Consider the following 15,966-nt stretch of genomic DNA (forward strand, 5'->3'; position numbering starts at 1 on the left):
GTCTTCTTCTCCACTTCTCCAATTAGAAGTACAGTCGGCCCTTCTTATACACGGATTTTTTATACACGGATTCAAGCATACACGGTTTGAAAATGTTCCAAAAAAGGATAAATTTACCTTGATCTTCCATTTTTTTATAAGGGACACTATTTTGCTATGTCATTATATTTAATGCGACTTGAGCATACACGGATTTTGTTATACACGGGGGATCTTGGAACCAAACCCCAGTGTATAACAAGGGTCCACTGTACAATACTTCACATTTCTTCACCAGAAAAACCTAACAAGTCTCAGAAGAGGTAGTAGCTGTTATCTCTTAAATACCCCACCTTTTTCTGGAGTGTGTGGTTTAGATAAAGTTTGTTTTATCCCACTCTGACCCCCCCCCTTTCCTCCTCCTCTTAACACTCACTAAACTTCAGGTTATTTACCTACCTCCTGCAGCCAGAATCCAGTGCTCTGAAGCATTCCCAATGACAACCTGGATTTTAAATTCCCCCAGATTTGAGAGTTTGCTTATTTGAATTAATGTTCCCCATTCTGAGGCAACTGTGTTGTATTTGTTATTTATTTGTGTAATCCATCTAATGTTTGCTCTTTATGAATTTCTACCGTAGTATTTGCTCTTTCCCAGTGCAATTATTTATCTGTGCTTTGATCCATGTGCATTCAATAAACCTCTCCTTTACGTAGCTCAGTGTGGATGTGGATTATTGGCTCCAGTCTGCTTACGATGCACTACTGTTATGGTCAAAAGATCTCTTAGAGAGTGTATGCAGTACATGTGTGAGTTCATATATGTGTTCTAAGAACACACCTGGTAACATGTTCACTCTTTGTATCCTCATCCATTCCCAAGGTCTCTCTGTTTCTGGGAGTATTCACCCATGTCCTAAAATTTAATCAGAATTTTCTCCAAGGAGGAGCTGAAGGCAGCATAAATGGTCTCCCCTCTATATTTTATTAGCACAATGAGGATGTGAGTTAAGTTAAAGGTTGGAATACACTAGCCTGTCCAAAATTAACATTAAATAGCACAGGTGAGTGTGGATCTGAAGTCTAATGCTCTACCCATTAAATCATGCCCATCCTCTGTCCCTTCCTTACTAACACATAGATATCCACGACTTTTTGAAGTGTCAGTTCCTGTCACAAGTCTCCCAATATTTCCAACAGGTAGGTGGGATGCAATTAGTTGTGAAGTTCGTTTTCCTGTGGTTGCATTAACAAAAAGCCATTTTAAGTATCTGAGTGGTTTTAAATACAATTGTCTTGTATTTCCTCATAGGCTTGTACACTATTACTTTCCCAGTCTACCTCTTTCTCGGAGTAGCAACTGATTGTTATAACCTAACATTAAAACTAACCAAAACAATCTTTGACTCTGAGAATTCTGTGAAACAGGTGCAAAGCAGGGGGCTATTGGTAATAGAAAAAGGGACAAAGCAAAGCAAGTAATTAGATAAATTCAGACATTGTAATTAAAAGCTAGGGTGTACTTAGTTTAATCCAAACAAGATGGCTTCAGTCTACAGGGTCCATAATGTGTCTGGCAAATATAAACAAGGCAGAATTCCTTTTGGCTCCTGTACAATCAAAAGCTCTAGTGTCTGCAATCAGGATTAGGTTTCTTCTTGGTACAGATGTTGTTCATAAGAGTAGTTCACTGTTTTAAATTTTTGTTTCTGCTCTCCAAATGGGATTGCAGCAGTAAAAAACAAAATCAAAACCCAAACTCCTACAGAATATTTTGAAAAAGTGTTGTTTCAAGTCAGTATCCTTTCTTTCCTTATTAAATGCCACTATTTACTCCAATATTATTTGATTATTTAAATAGTCATATCCCATCCTATGTCTGAGGTTTTCATACACAGAACAGAACACAATACAACACTGAATTGGTCAATTAACTTCACAAGTTTTTACATAGAAGGAAGCTCTATTGAGTTCAATGGCACTTGACAGCAAATAAACATAGTGAATTCTCCAACCTGTTCCCTCAAGGTCTATTGAACAACAACTTCTAGAACCCTAACTGGCTGTGAGATTAGAGGTGTGGTTGTCCTTCACATCTGGAGGGCAACAGGTGAGAAAGGCTGATCACTGTGTGTGCACACATATGCATGCATACTCTCTCACTAGGTCTTACCTGATGAGATTGATAATATGATGTTCCCAAATAAGGCCTTGAAGCAAAGTCAGTTTCAACTGCATCTAATTTATACACATATTCTGGAACACTGGTGGTACGATGCAGACTCCCTATGAAAAGACATAAGGAACAGGTTTACAGCAAACTGTATTCAATGATCTAGTAAAACTGAGCCGCTAAATGATAATGCTGATAATGGCAACACGGGAATATCAAGACACATAAAAGAGACATTAGCATGTTTAGGTGAATTCAAAGTTGGCAAAAAGGAGAAAACACTGTTGAAAAATCAAGATCTTAAGAAGAAATTCTCCCCTAAGTGTCTATCTGCTTTTTAAAAAAACTGAAGACTAAGGAAGCCAGGGATACAGAATGCATAGAAATCATGTCCTCAGTCACTGATCTATGTGAACCGTATCCAGTCTCTAAAGAATTTAGAATGGCATTTTTATAACAGTTGTATGAGATAAACTTTTTGACTCGTGAAGCCCTTTTTAGAATCAATTTCTATGGCGGAGCCACTGAGAGCTCACTGTACTACATTTCAAGGTTTTATACAAGTAGTACTTGTTTGCTAGGAAATGTGGAGGGCAGTATGAAGAGAGGAAGACTGCATACCAGATGGATAGACTCCATCAGGGAGCCCACAGCCCTGAGCAGAGTGGTTCAGGACAGGGGCAGGCTTGGAGATGTCTCATTCACAGGGTTGCCATGAGTCGAAATCAACTCAAGGCAGTTAACAACAACAACACATCTTTAGTGTGTCAGGAAACCATTGTACTACACACATTATTACACCAGCTAACCCCTCAGGATCTCTTGGCCTGTTCATCACATTACATCCTAATACTCACTGATATGATTATCTACTAACCTTGGCTTTAGGCAACATCCTTGCCTTGCCCTCAATGTCCATAACTGAACTCATCACTTCATCTCCACACCAAAACTCCATACAGTTTTGCATTCCTATGGACATTCTTACACACAGACTACTATATAGGTCTGTCCCTGGGTTTTCAATTCCACTAAATGCATCTGAGGAAGTAGATTCAAGTCTATGAAAGCTCATGTTTCCAACGTCTATCTTTCAGTTAGTGTCAAAGGTGCTGCAAGACCCTCTGCATACTGATTTTCCAGACTAACAGGACCACGCCTTTGAATTCTGAATTCTTTTAGCTAAAAAAGGCCAATTATTTTCTGAATTAAAATAAAAACATAAATGAAATAATAATTAGAGGGAAAATGCCACAACTAATATATGCTGTTTCTTACCCCCTCCCCACTAAAAAAAGAAAATAACAGAAAAAAGGATCCTATTCTCCACAAAATTTCACTTGAAAATAGTATTTTCTTTGTATAAAATAATATTTCTATGTAACCTTTTCCTGCAGCAGGAAAAATTCTGTTTCCTGCACAAAGAATGCTGTTTCTGTGAAAAACAGCTATATGTAAATTTTCCATACAATTAGTCCCAAACTACCGTATATACTTGAGTATAAGTCGACCTCATGTATAAGTCGAGGGTAAGTTTTGGGGGCAAAATTATGGATTTTGCTATGACCCGTGGATAAGTCGAGGGTAAGACTTAGGGGCATATAGCAAAGGAGTTAAAGGATGAAGCAAAGCAAAACAATGTCAAAGAATTTACAAAATTCCTGCAGACATAACTCTTTGTGCTCACTCTTAAGGGTGGATAGATGAGAGAGTAGAGGGAGTCAGTGCTTCCAGGACAGATTATACTCTTGCTTTTCACCAGGGGATGGTTTCTTCTTTTAAATAAGAGTTAAGGTACAGTACTTACATTGACCCATGGATAAGTCGACTCAGGTTTTTGGGTCAATTTTTTGTCCTAAATTTCTAGACTTATACATGAGTATATACAGTATAATTTGTCTTCGAAGGTTGTGCAGCTTTAGAAGAGTTTCTTGCAATGAGAAGGAAAATTGCTAAAACTATTCATTACTTCCTTTGCAAAGAAAATTAATGAATAGTTACATCCTGTTTTGAATCCATCTTAGTGAACTGGTTTGATTTCCATTACATTCAAGAAATCAAGAATAATAAAGCAGCAACACTGAGAACAGATAGCCAGCTTCATGAATGTACATCCTACAGATATCTGGAGGAGTTCCACCTACACAGGTGAAACAGGATAAAAGATTAAATTTGCTCCAGGTGATCTTTTTAAATTGAGGAAATAGTTAATCTAACTACTCACTCTTGTAATGCTAGTGCAACCTGGCTTTCCCTGCATTAATAAACTATTATCACCCAAAGGTACCAGATCCTGTTCTTGGATGCTAAACAGGGTCAGCCTGGGCTAGTACTTGGATGGAAGACCATCAACAAATACCAGGTCCTGTAGGATATATTTCAGAGGAAGGAATTGGCAAATCATCTTTGAGTATTCCTTGCTTAAGAAAACCCTATGAAATTCATGGGATTGCCTTAAATTGACAGATGACTTGAAGGTACAGACACAGACACATGTATACAACCTCTACATAGTTGATTCCTCCTTGCTGTTCCTTGCCTTGGAATCTTTCAGTTACAATCCAGAGCAAACAGTGCTTCCTCAATTCCCACTGAATGAGGCACGCAGGCTGTTTTAAAGGCTATCTGTGATTTTTTTAGAAGAGGCATACGGCAGACTGCGTGTGTGTCAGAATAGTGAATTTCCCCATCTATACCTGAAACTTTACGTAATTTTGCAAAAATCTCAAGAGGCAGAGGACACATTTTATCTACAAGGTTCCTAGAAGGTCAAGATGTTTGAGCTGTTGTTCTATCTCCTTGGCTACAATCTGATTTCTGGTTTAATTTGAAACAAAAATGCTCCCAGGCTCCCTCCCCCCTCTCTCTTCCTATTTCAAATTCTTTAGCAATGAAGTCTGTTGATTAAAATGGATTATCTGTCTGTGTGTAACAGCGGCTGGAGAATTCTTAGGGCCCGAACAGACAGGCCAAAATAAAGCTGCTTCGGGTCACTTTGGAGGTATACTGTTTAAATGACACAGGAATCTTAAGAGCTGGAAGCTGTGCCAAACTGCACTCCAGTCCTTAGGACTGGAGAATGGCTTTAGCAAAGCTTCCGGCCTCTTAGGATGCATGTATCATTTAAACAGCATACCTCCAAAGCAGCTTTATTTTGGCCTGTCTGTTCGGGCCCTTAGTCTACAAATCTTTCAATTATTGTCCTAGAAGCAATGCTTCACAAACTTTTGTCCTCCAGCTGTTTTGGACTCCAACCCCCAGAAGCCACAGCCAGTTTGGCCAACAGTCAGGAATTCTGGGATATGAAATGAAAAACATCTGGAAGACCCCAGTGTGGAAATCACTGTGACCTAGAGGGGGGCAGATACACAGCAATGGTGAAAGGGATTATTTGGGCAAAAACTTTAAGGTTAGATTTAGCCAGGAATGTTGTAGGGCAGTGGTGGCGAACCTATGGCACGCGTACCAGAAGTGGCACTCAGAGCCCTCTCTGTGGGCACACACTCTGTCGCCACAGCACAGTTCGCCAGAGTTTGTTAGTAGAAAGCCAGAGAAATGTTGCACTTTGTGATAAATAAGTGGGTTTTGGGTTGCAGTTTGGGCACTCGGTCTGTAAAAGGTTCACCATGACTGTTGTAGGGTATCACCTCAGTGTATATTATTATCAAGCTGGGACTCAAGTTGGCTTACAAAACAGAGAAAATTACAAATAAAATCAGATATAGTTAAAAACATACAAAAAACGTGCATAGTCAGTAAAGTCCTATCGCCAATGGCCTAATGGGGATAGTGGGGGATTTTATTTGGCTCATACAGACAGGATGTACAGTCAGCCTTCCTTATCCACGGATTTTTTACCCAAGGATTCAAGTATCCACGGATTGAAAATATTCAGAAAAAGCATAAATTCTAAATAGTAAACCTTGATTTTCCATTTTATATAAGAGACACCATTTTGTTCTGTCATTGGACTGAATGGGATGTGAGCATCCATAGATTTTGTTATCCATGGGAGATCCTGGAACCAAACCCCAGAGGATAACAAGGGCCCACTGTACAATCCATATAGGATTTCCTTCCCCATTGACATCAGAGCCATTGCTGGTACTACCTGAAAAAAAGAATGAAATGGGGCTGGAGTGAAAAGATAGAAAGGAGTAACAAGTTAAGAGGTGAATAGTTTCATAGCAAATGAAATCTTTGCATGGGTATACATGCCTTCAAGTCACTTGTTGATTTATGGCAGCCTCGTGAATTTTATAGGGTTTTCTTAGGCAAGAAATAGAGATGCTTTCCCAGTTCCTTCCTCTGAAATACAGCATAGAATGCATCTTTCCATTTTTGTTTTTTTCTTTACTGGGACATTTTTCTCTCTCTTGCAATGATTGGTAAATGGAAGGCCTGTGTCCACAAGTGACACAGATCTTGCATGGATGTTGTGATGGCATTTGTGTAACTCCCAGCATCTGATTAGAAAGTGATAATCCTTAAGAATGGTTTTGCGGATGATCAGTTGTTAACTGAGATTTCAATTTAAATTCATACAGATTAGAGTTTAAAGCATTCATCATCTTAATCAGGGAGATGAATCAACTGGTGCCTTATTTCTTCTTGAAAATCCAGCCTATACTTTGAGAAGCAAAGTAGAATAGCACTACAAATCAGCTTCATAGTTATCCACTGGAATGGAGCATGTTCCTTCTGAATATAACTTCTCAGTATTGCTTCCAAACTGTTGATTCTCTCCCATGGGAACTAGGTTGCCTCCCTCTTTGATCGATTTTTGTCAGCAAGCAAAGACCTTTTTATTTAAAAAGATCTTCAGTCTTTGTGGCAGAATCTTTTAAAGACCTATGATGTACTATTATCTTATGTTTTATATGTAATCTAAACTGTTTTAAATATTTTAATATTGTTATTTAATATTTAAAAAAACATTTTTACTATATAGTGGTCCCTTAGCATCTACTGGGGTTTGGTTCTAGGACCCCAGATACCAACGTCTGTGGATACTCATGTCCTATTAAATGTAATGGCATCGTCAAATGGTGTCCCTTATATAAAATGGCAAAATCAAGGTTTGCTTTTGGGAATTTATATATTTTTGGAATATTTTCAAGCCATGGATGGTTGAATCTGTGGATTAAAAAATATGTGTATACCGAGGGCCAACTGTATTTTTTTTTACTGTATTTGTTTCAGTTCTATACTGTAAGCCACCTTGGTTCCTATACTTGGAGAAAGATGGGATATAAATAAAGTCAATCAATAAACCAATGAACTTGCCAGATTCACTGCTTGTTGCTCTGGAATGCAAAGCTACTGGGGAATGTGGAGTTGAAGGCTTTCATGGCCGGCATCCATTGTTTTTTGTGGGTTTTTTGGGCTATGTGACCATGTTCTAGAAGAGTTTCTTCCTGACGTTTCACCAGCATCTGTGGCTGGCATCTTCAGAGACTGGTGAATGGTCAGGGACACACTGCTGGCTTCAATATTTTGATATGATTATTTAACAAAAACTCTATTTCACCTTTCAGCCCAAAAGGGATTTAATTTTTTTAAAAATGATACAAAAAATGAGGTATCATTCTTTTTAGCTACATTGTACTGTATAGGCTGAGTCTCCCTTACCTGAAATGCTTGGCATGAAAGGTGTTTTGGTTTTTCAAATTTTAGAATATATGCATAAACATACATACTGAGATATCTTGGATATGGGGCCAAAATCTAAACATAAAATTCATTTATGTTTCATATACGCATTATACACATAGCCTGAAGGTAATTTAATACAACATTTTAAATAATTTTGTGCATGAAACTAAGTTCGTGTACACTGATCCATCAGAAAGCAAAGGTGTCCCTATCTCAGCTACCTATGTGGACCATTTTGGATCTGGGAATATTTCAGATTTCAGGATTCTGAATAAGGGAATCTGTATAAAGTGGTGGTGGGAAACTTCCTGGAATCAGAGATGCCCATGAACCTATCAGAAAACCACACTGCCAGTGGAACCTGCAATGGGCACCAGAATGCCCTCCCTCTCCATATGGCCCTGTTAGTCTGCAGGGAGATTATTTTCTTCCCTTCCAGAAGGGAAATCCCTCTAACATTGATTCTTATTTATTTTTGTTCTTGGTTGTGATCTGTTGTTGGTGATACTGCATCATTACTAATTCTAGTAGGGCTATTTCAGCAGTATCAAATGGGGTCGATGTGGTATAGTGGTTTGAGTGCTAGACTAGGATTATGGAAGACCAGGGTTCAAATCTCCACTCAGTCATGGAAACCCACTGACCTTGAGCAAGGTGCACTCTCTCAGCCTCTGGGGAAGATAATGGCAAATCCCTCTTTGAATGCATCTTGCCAAGAAAACCACAATAGATACACCATAGGGTCACCATTATTCCGAAACAACTTGAAGGTACACAACAAATCAAATGGGATCATCAGGAGCTGTTTGCTGTAACCCATTGGCCATGTGTTACCCATCCATGAATTAAAATAACAGCATGATAAAGACATAAAACACCTCAGCTAGTCTTTGTAAACATCACAAGAGCTGGAGAATACGGGAATAAACAGAATAAAGGCATGATAAAATAAAATTCTTTGAGACCTTCTAAAACTCAGCAGAGAGAGAACTAATCAAATCTCTCAGGGGAGGGAATTCTTCTGAATACAACTACTGAGAAGGCCCATTCTTATGTCTCAAAAGTGTACCACCATGAGGTGTGGGACACAGTGCATAAATAAGTTAATGAGAGAAAATATGGTCCTTCATATGAGGTCCCCAAGCCTTTCAAGCCTTTATAGGCAGTGGACAGCATTTTGAATTGCATCTAGAGGCAGACTAGAAGCCATCACAAGGAACAAACACCAGAAACCATCCTGCCTTCTGCATTCTGCATGATTTCATAAGCAGGAAAGATTGGTGGGAGATTCCATTTATACATGCTGGAAACACAGAATGTCGTTTGCTTCTGTTAGACATTTTTATAACTTGGCTTGAGAGGACAGTAAGTACATGGACAGGTTAGGTTCCTGTTGTCTGATCCGCTTTGGAAAGCATCTGGAGGAACTTGTTGGCCAAGGTGGCACCTGGAAGAGTGTATGTGCAAGGAAAGAGCAGGACAGGAGCAGTCTGAGTTTGGTTTGGGGTTGTAAAAATGTTTCTGAAATGGGGACAGAGTTTGTGAAACTAGACTCATTTGACCTACCTGTTTCTTTGCTTCCATATCTCTGTAATACAAGCTTAACCTGTGTGTTTGCATACACCAAAAGGGGAAAAAACATCACTGCCATGTATCCCTCCAAAGGAGATGTCTCTTCTCCACCTTCCACTGCTTAGGCAAGGTGAGCTGGAAACTACTGCATCTAATACACTTGCAAAAAATCTGACATGTTGAAATGTGTAGTGGTGGCACCCATGTCAGTGGGGTATAAATCTACTGTGGGGTTTAGTCCAGACTTTAATGGAGATACTCAGTGGCATCAAACTTGTTGGGTGTGTGGGGGGGGGGTAGAGTTCAGGATCACAGATAGCGCCTTTCAAGGTCAGACTCAACCTGGAGCTGATTCATCACTCTACCAACACAGAAACCAGCAGCCACTACTGGAAATGTGACACAGCGGAATTATTTTGTAAGTTCAATGGGTGGCCCTGGATAAGACTACATCTCTTGAACTTAACCCAGTTTTGAGGAATAATGTAAGGATAAAATGTTTTGAGTCTTGTAAAGGAAAGATAGAGAGTCAGTGTCGTGTAAGGGTTTGAGTGTTGGACTACAACTATGGAGAACAAGGTCCGAGCACAGCCATGAAACCCACTGGGTGACCGTGCACAAGTCACATGCTCTCAGCCTCAGGGGAGGCAATAGCCAACCTCCTCTGAACAAATCTTGCCAAGACAACTCCATGATAGGTTTGCCTTAGGGTTGCAATAAATCGGAAATAACTTGAAGGCACAGAACACACAACAAGAGGAAGGATTTATCAAATTACCCCTCCTTCATTCCAATAACAAGTTCAGGTGACAGAAACAATGAGAAATGTAGCTACATGCTCAGGGAAACCTCATATTATTAGCAGTATCACCCCTCCACACATTTTTTAAAATAACACCCATGTGGGAAACACCTCTCACCCCCAGCACAAATGACTAGCTACCAAGCATACTGTCACGAGAGAGTTATTGAGCCAGTGAGGGAAATAAACACAATAAGGTTGGAGTAGAATGTGGAATAACCCTGGTTGGAAGGAATGGCTATTGGCAACCCTGAACATTTTGTTGCAGTTCCCTCTTGTAATAAATATTTTATGTACAAAAGCCAGCTATCAACATTCCATTGCACTACAGTGTGAGAATATCAGGTTTATGTGGATAACAGTAGGCATGTCTCTCCATGGCAGGGATTACTGAGTTCATTACAGGCAGCAAGTATTTAAAAAATTAAATTGATTAAAAAAAATAAATCAGAATATCAGGATGTTAAGCAAAAGTAAGTGAAAATATGGAGTCAAGATCCTGTAACCGCAAAATTTCCAACGTTGACACAAAATTCTTTTTCTTCTTCTTTGTATATAACTCCTCTGTTCTAATCTTGGCATCTCCAGATGAGTTTGGGGGCAAATACAATGAGATCTTGTCTTTCTAGATACAAAGCTAGCTATTTGGGTTTAGCAAAGGTTATCTTAATTCATTTGCAAATTAGTTGGAGGGTTGTAAATACTCTGATCTAATCTAGCAGCTGGGTTTACACAAAGTTCATCATGCTTAGCATGTCCCGTTCTCCTTTCCATCTGGCAAACTGATCTCTTGGATGACTTCCTTTGATTGTCAATAACATTACCTTTGTGGTTTTTTTTCCTAGAAGGCTGACTAATTTTAGAGGGATATTAGTTGCATTAGTCTTTAGTAATTAGATATTAGTTGCACAAAAGAAAAGTTAGTTTTTTGTGGGTTTTTCAGGCTATGAATCTGCACCTCTGAAGATGCCAGCCACAGATGCAGGCGAAATGTCAGGAATAAACTCTTCTAGAACATGGCCACATAGCCTGAAAAACCCACAAAAAACAACAAAAAAGATTTGTGTGATGTTTTATGGTGGCAAAGAGTCCACTACCAAGCCAAAATAAAAAATGAGCATGACTACAATACATGTAGAAATAAAATTCAGGTACCAGATCTTGGCTGATGGAAGATCAAATAACAGGTGCTGTAGGCTGTATTTCAGAAGAGAGAACTACCAAAAATACCTCTGACTGTTCCTTGCCTAAGAAAACCCTATGAAATTCATGCAGTTGCCATAACTCAACAGGTGACTTGAAGACACATGCATACACACAGCATACCCATTTAACAATTTGTAAAAAATCTATTCTATTCTGTACAATATATAAACAGCAAACAACTGTTGTACAAAAGGAAGCGCTGCTGGTGCAGTGGTTAAATGCCAGTACTGCAGCCACAATGTTGTGAGTTCGATCCCAGAGGGCTCCAAATTGACTCGCCCTTCCATCCTTTAGTAAGTTGTTAAAATGTACCCAGCTTATTGGGGACAAAAGGCTTATAGATTGTAAACCACTTAGAGAGTGCTGAGTTCACTATTAAGCAGTATAGGAGTGTAAATGCTACTGTAAAAAAACCAGTGCAAATAAAACAACTGTTGGATGAACATGGAATGAGAATATCAATATAATTATAAATTACCATGCATGGACAAGCTAGGATTTTAGGAAGGGGGGGGGGTCCAGATAATGGGGCTTGAGTGCGGCGGCGCAGCAGCACACACCATTCATTTTTCTAATGGAAGGGGGGGTCCAGACCCCCAGACCCCCCCCCCCGGCTACGTCTCTGTATATAGAATCATAAAGTTACCACTAAATACAACTAAGCAATAACCAAGAATGTCACAACACATGAATATTAAATGAAGTTTGTTATGAATAAGCAAACAGCATAAAACTGCAAAGCATGAAGGAAATGTAGGCAATTAACTACAGAATGTATGCAAAACATAAATGAGAAATAGATAATAAGCCACATAGGAATTCTGGATAATGTCCCATTTCAACTTCTTTTACTCAGTGAATGCCAAATGTCTTGTTGAACAGCTGCCTTAGAAACATTAAATATGCCATAGGTAAGAGAACTGGGATACTGTGATCCCCAGAATCTTCAACTAAATAAATCCACAAAGATGCCAAATAATATTGGCTTCTAAATTATATAGTTGCCATTTTGTGCTATATGACAGCATCCGCTACCATCAGATAAAATGTGTTCCCATCCTTGAAAGCTTAGGCCATCATCATAAATTGGTTAGACTTTATGGTGCCACAAGATTCTTTCCTGTGTTTGCTCAAAGGATGAGCAATTATAGAGAAGGCAAACCAGATGAGATTAGATATCAAATTAACAAGGAAGGGAGCTTTATCAGCCTCAACTGGATATCTCACCTTCACAGTTGGATGATTAATAGGGCTGCCCACAACAAAATGTTGCTGATAACAGTTGCACAAATCAGATGAAATATATGCTGGAGGAATCTACCACTATAAATGCATCAGAAGCATATTCACTCTGGGATTTCTCATTAGTCTTCCTTTTCAGATCTCCTCCCCTTTCTTCTCTCACATGCTCCCATTAAGTTGTCAACTTGAGAAATCTGTCTTCTTTACTATTATAAATTCCCCAAAAGAGGTCATAAGCCTTCCTTATCTCATTTACAACCTAGACTGCATACTTGTAACCAGGGCACTAGTACCCCTTATACAGACTGAGTATCTCTGATTCAAAAATCCAAAATCTGAAATGTTCTAAAATCCAAAGCTTTGTTATCTGATGATTCAATACACAAACCTTTTTCTCATGCAAAAAGATATTTAAAATATTGTATAAAATTACCTTCGGGCTATGTGTATCAAGTGTATGTGAAACATAAATGAATTTCATGCTTAGATGTGGGATCCAGTTCCAAGATATCTCATTATGTCTATGCAAATATTCCAAAATCCAAAATAAATAAATAAATAAATATCAGAAACACTTCTGGTCCCAATCATTTTGGATAAGGGATACTCAACCTGTATTAATCTACAATCCTATATGTAGGAAATTTTGTTATACTGTTAAAATTATAAAATCTAGAAGAGAGAGGGACAGGAGGATAAGTCTTAATTTTAAAATTGTCTCCGTATGTTTCTATGTTTCTTTTCCACATTTTGTTTCTATCACCCCATGTTCCTGATTTGGTAACAGTTTTTCTGGTGATGCAATGTGAATTTCTCAAAATTGTGCCCCTTTTTGTGGCATCTTGGGGTTTTTTGGGAGGTGGTGGCCAATAAAGTTATTACCACACTATGGAATTTTCTTACAATGGAATTTATTACAATCAATTTTTCCTTGAAATCATGTCTATTTCTTTGGTTTGATATGCTGAGTGGAAACGTCACAACAGATGTAAATTAATGGATGGGTTTATTTCCCCAGTAAATTAAAGGTGAATTCAAAGTTGATAAACAGCTGCCCCAGAAGGCAGATATGAGCCTTGATGGCCCAATAAATATTGCATATATACCAAGGAAAAAACCCCACAGCAATTAACTATACTGAATTCCTTCCACAATTAGACTGTTTTATGCAAGGACAAAGCAGAAATACAAGAGTATCCACACCCCTTGAAAAAAAATCCCACAGTAAACTATTTCCAGAAGGTAAAAAATACCCTAAAGAAAATATACAGTGGATCTCCTAAAGGCATGATTGATAATCTTCTGCTGACTAGTTGTCACAGACTGATGAGTATGGATGACAGTAACATTTATTTTATTGAAGAACACTTGTAGTATATGTTTGTGTTTATTAAGTCTACAACTAGAGGTTAGTAGACGTGGAAACAAGAACAATTACTATCTTCTGCTCTTTGCTGAGGAAGATAATAAAACTCAGGGGTGTAGAATACTCTGGCCCTTTTATGGAAACCCGGAAGCTATGCAGAAAACTTGTCAGGAATAAAAGAACGTTTTCAGGTGCAAAGTCCTTATTTGATTTGAATGGAGCATCATTTATTTTCATGTAGGGAAATTCTTAAATGCTCTACGTGTACGTTGTCAGATCTGACAAACATGCATGTTCACTAAGGCCCTGTACAGACAGGCCAAAATAAAGCTGCTTCGGGTCACTTTGGAGGTATGCTGTTTAAATGATGCATGCATCCTAAGAGTCTGGAAGCCACGCCAAACTCCACGCTCCAGTCCGGCATACCTCCAAAGTGACCCGAAGCAGCTTTATTTCGGCCTGTCCGTACGGGCCCTAAATTACACACAGGTAACTCTACTTTCAAACACACATATGTGTGAAATTTTCATATTTTGGAGACACAACGTTCTACCCAAAAGTGTCTTCTATATGGGAGTTGACCTGCAGAATGAGTCACACTGTGTCATGAAAGGGCAGTAAATTGTTAAGTTATTGGATTTATTATTGTATTTTTACTGCCAGATTGACAAACAGGAACTTGTGGGATTTTCTGCCTCAGGTGCCAAAATAAATTCACTGGTTTTGAAAGCTGCATACCTTGACTTGCATGGGGGTGGGGTAGGTATGGCGTGGCCTCAGGCAGGGAGAAAAATGTCTCAAGCCAGATGTATTCCCACACAAAGAAATATATAACATTAAACAGCTTCAATTTGAATACAGCTCCTTACCACTTAAACTTATGTTTTTGTTTATGAACATTATGCCTCCAAAATTCCTGGCATCTCAAAAATGCAAGATGCTTCCAATGCCCATATACTGGGGGGGAAATACAGTTAGACGAAGTAGGGCAGGACAAAAAGTTATATGTAACAGAACAGTGTCCCTGCCATTCAGTTGCAAATTCTCTGTAGGTGTAGGTTGGAAGGTGTGTATACTCAGGCATTGTTCCAACTTGCCATGCCCTCCCATTGGTCAGCTTCCGATAAAGAAACCTTTTGCAGTGATCTTTGCTACGCTGTCAGCAAAAAACAGGGAAGCATTTACAGTAAAACCTAAGACATTGTCTAACAACATCCAGAAGTTTTTTACCATCCTGTTCATTTCAATAACAGACAACTACATACATACCAGTATGAAACAAGTTGAACATTTTTTTTTTGCTTTTACTACCAAATGTCTTTATGAACAAGGCAATATATTGAATGACACTGCAATATAGGTAATACTGAAAATGCTATTAGAGCTTTCTGATGAGAGCACAGCAGCTTTTAAATATATCTCCATCTAGTGTGATTTCCGTTCCAACACCAGACTAAAAAGGCAAAGAATTCAAACATCCACGGCTTTAAAATACTTAAAAGATATATAGGCCTGTTACAGATTGCCAAAATAAAGCTGCTTCGGGTCTCTTTGGAGGTATGCTATTTAAATGATGCATGCATCCTAAGAATCCAGAAGCTGCACCAAAGCTGCACTCCAGTGCTTAGGAATGGAGTGTGGCTTTGGCGCGACCTCCGGACTCTTAGGACCCATGCATCATTTAAATAGCATACCTCCAGAGAGACCTGAAGCAGCTTTATTTTGGCAGTCTGTAACAGGCCATAAATTCCAATAGGCAAACCTTGATTCTGCCATTTTATACAAGGGACACCACTTTACTCTGCCATTAAATTTAATGAGATTTGAGTATCCACAGATTTAGGTATCCACAGGGAGTCCTGGAACCAAAACCCAGTGGATACCTAAGGTTCTGAAGAGATACCTATAGATGCCTATTCTTTAGTTATTCATATAGGCGGGGTACAAACCGCCGCTTTGCGGCGCTCCCCC

General features: G+C 38.9%; 1 protein-coding gene across 1 annotated transcript in view; it reads right to left on the reverse strand.

Annotated features, from left to right (window-relative positions):
• PKP2 (plakophilin 2) overlaps window positions 1-15,966 on the reverse strand; it is an 83,429-nt gene that overhangs the window by 62,050 nt on the left and 5,413 nt on the right. The window contains exon 2 of the mRNA XM_042469766.1: window positions 2,153-2,265. Coding sequence (XP_042325700.1) covers window positions 2,153-2,265 — 113 coding nt within the window. The remainder of the gene's footprint in view (window positions 1-2,152; window positions 2,266-15,966) is intronic.

This window comes from Sceloporus undulatus, chromosome 5 (assembly GCF_019175285.1).
Source record: "Sceloporus undulatus isolate JIND9_A2432 ecotype Alabama chromosome 5, SceUnd_v1.1, whole genome shotgun sequence".
Lineage (NCBI taxonomy): Eukaryota > Metazoa > Chordata > Lepidosauria > Squamata > Phrynosomatidae > Sceloporus > Sceloporus undulatus.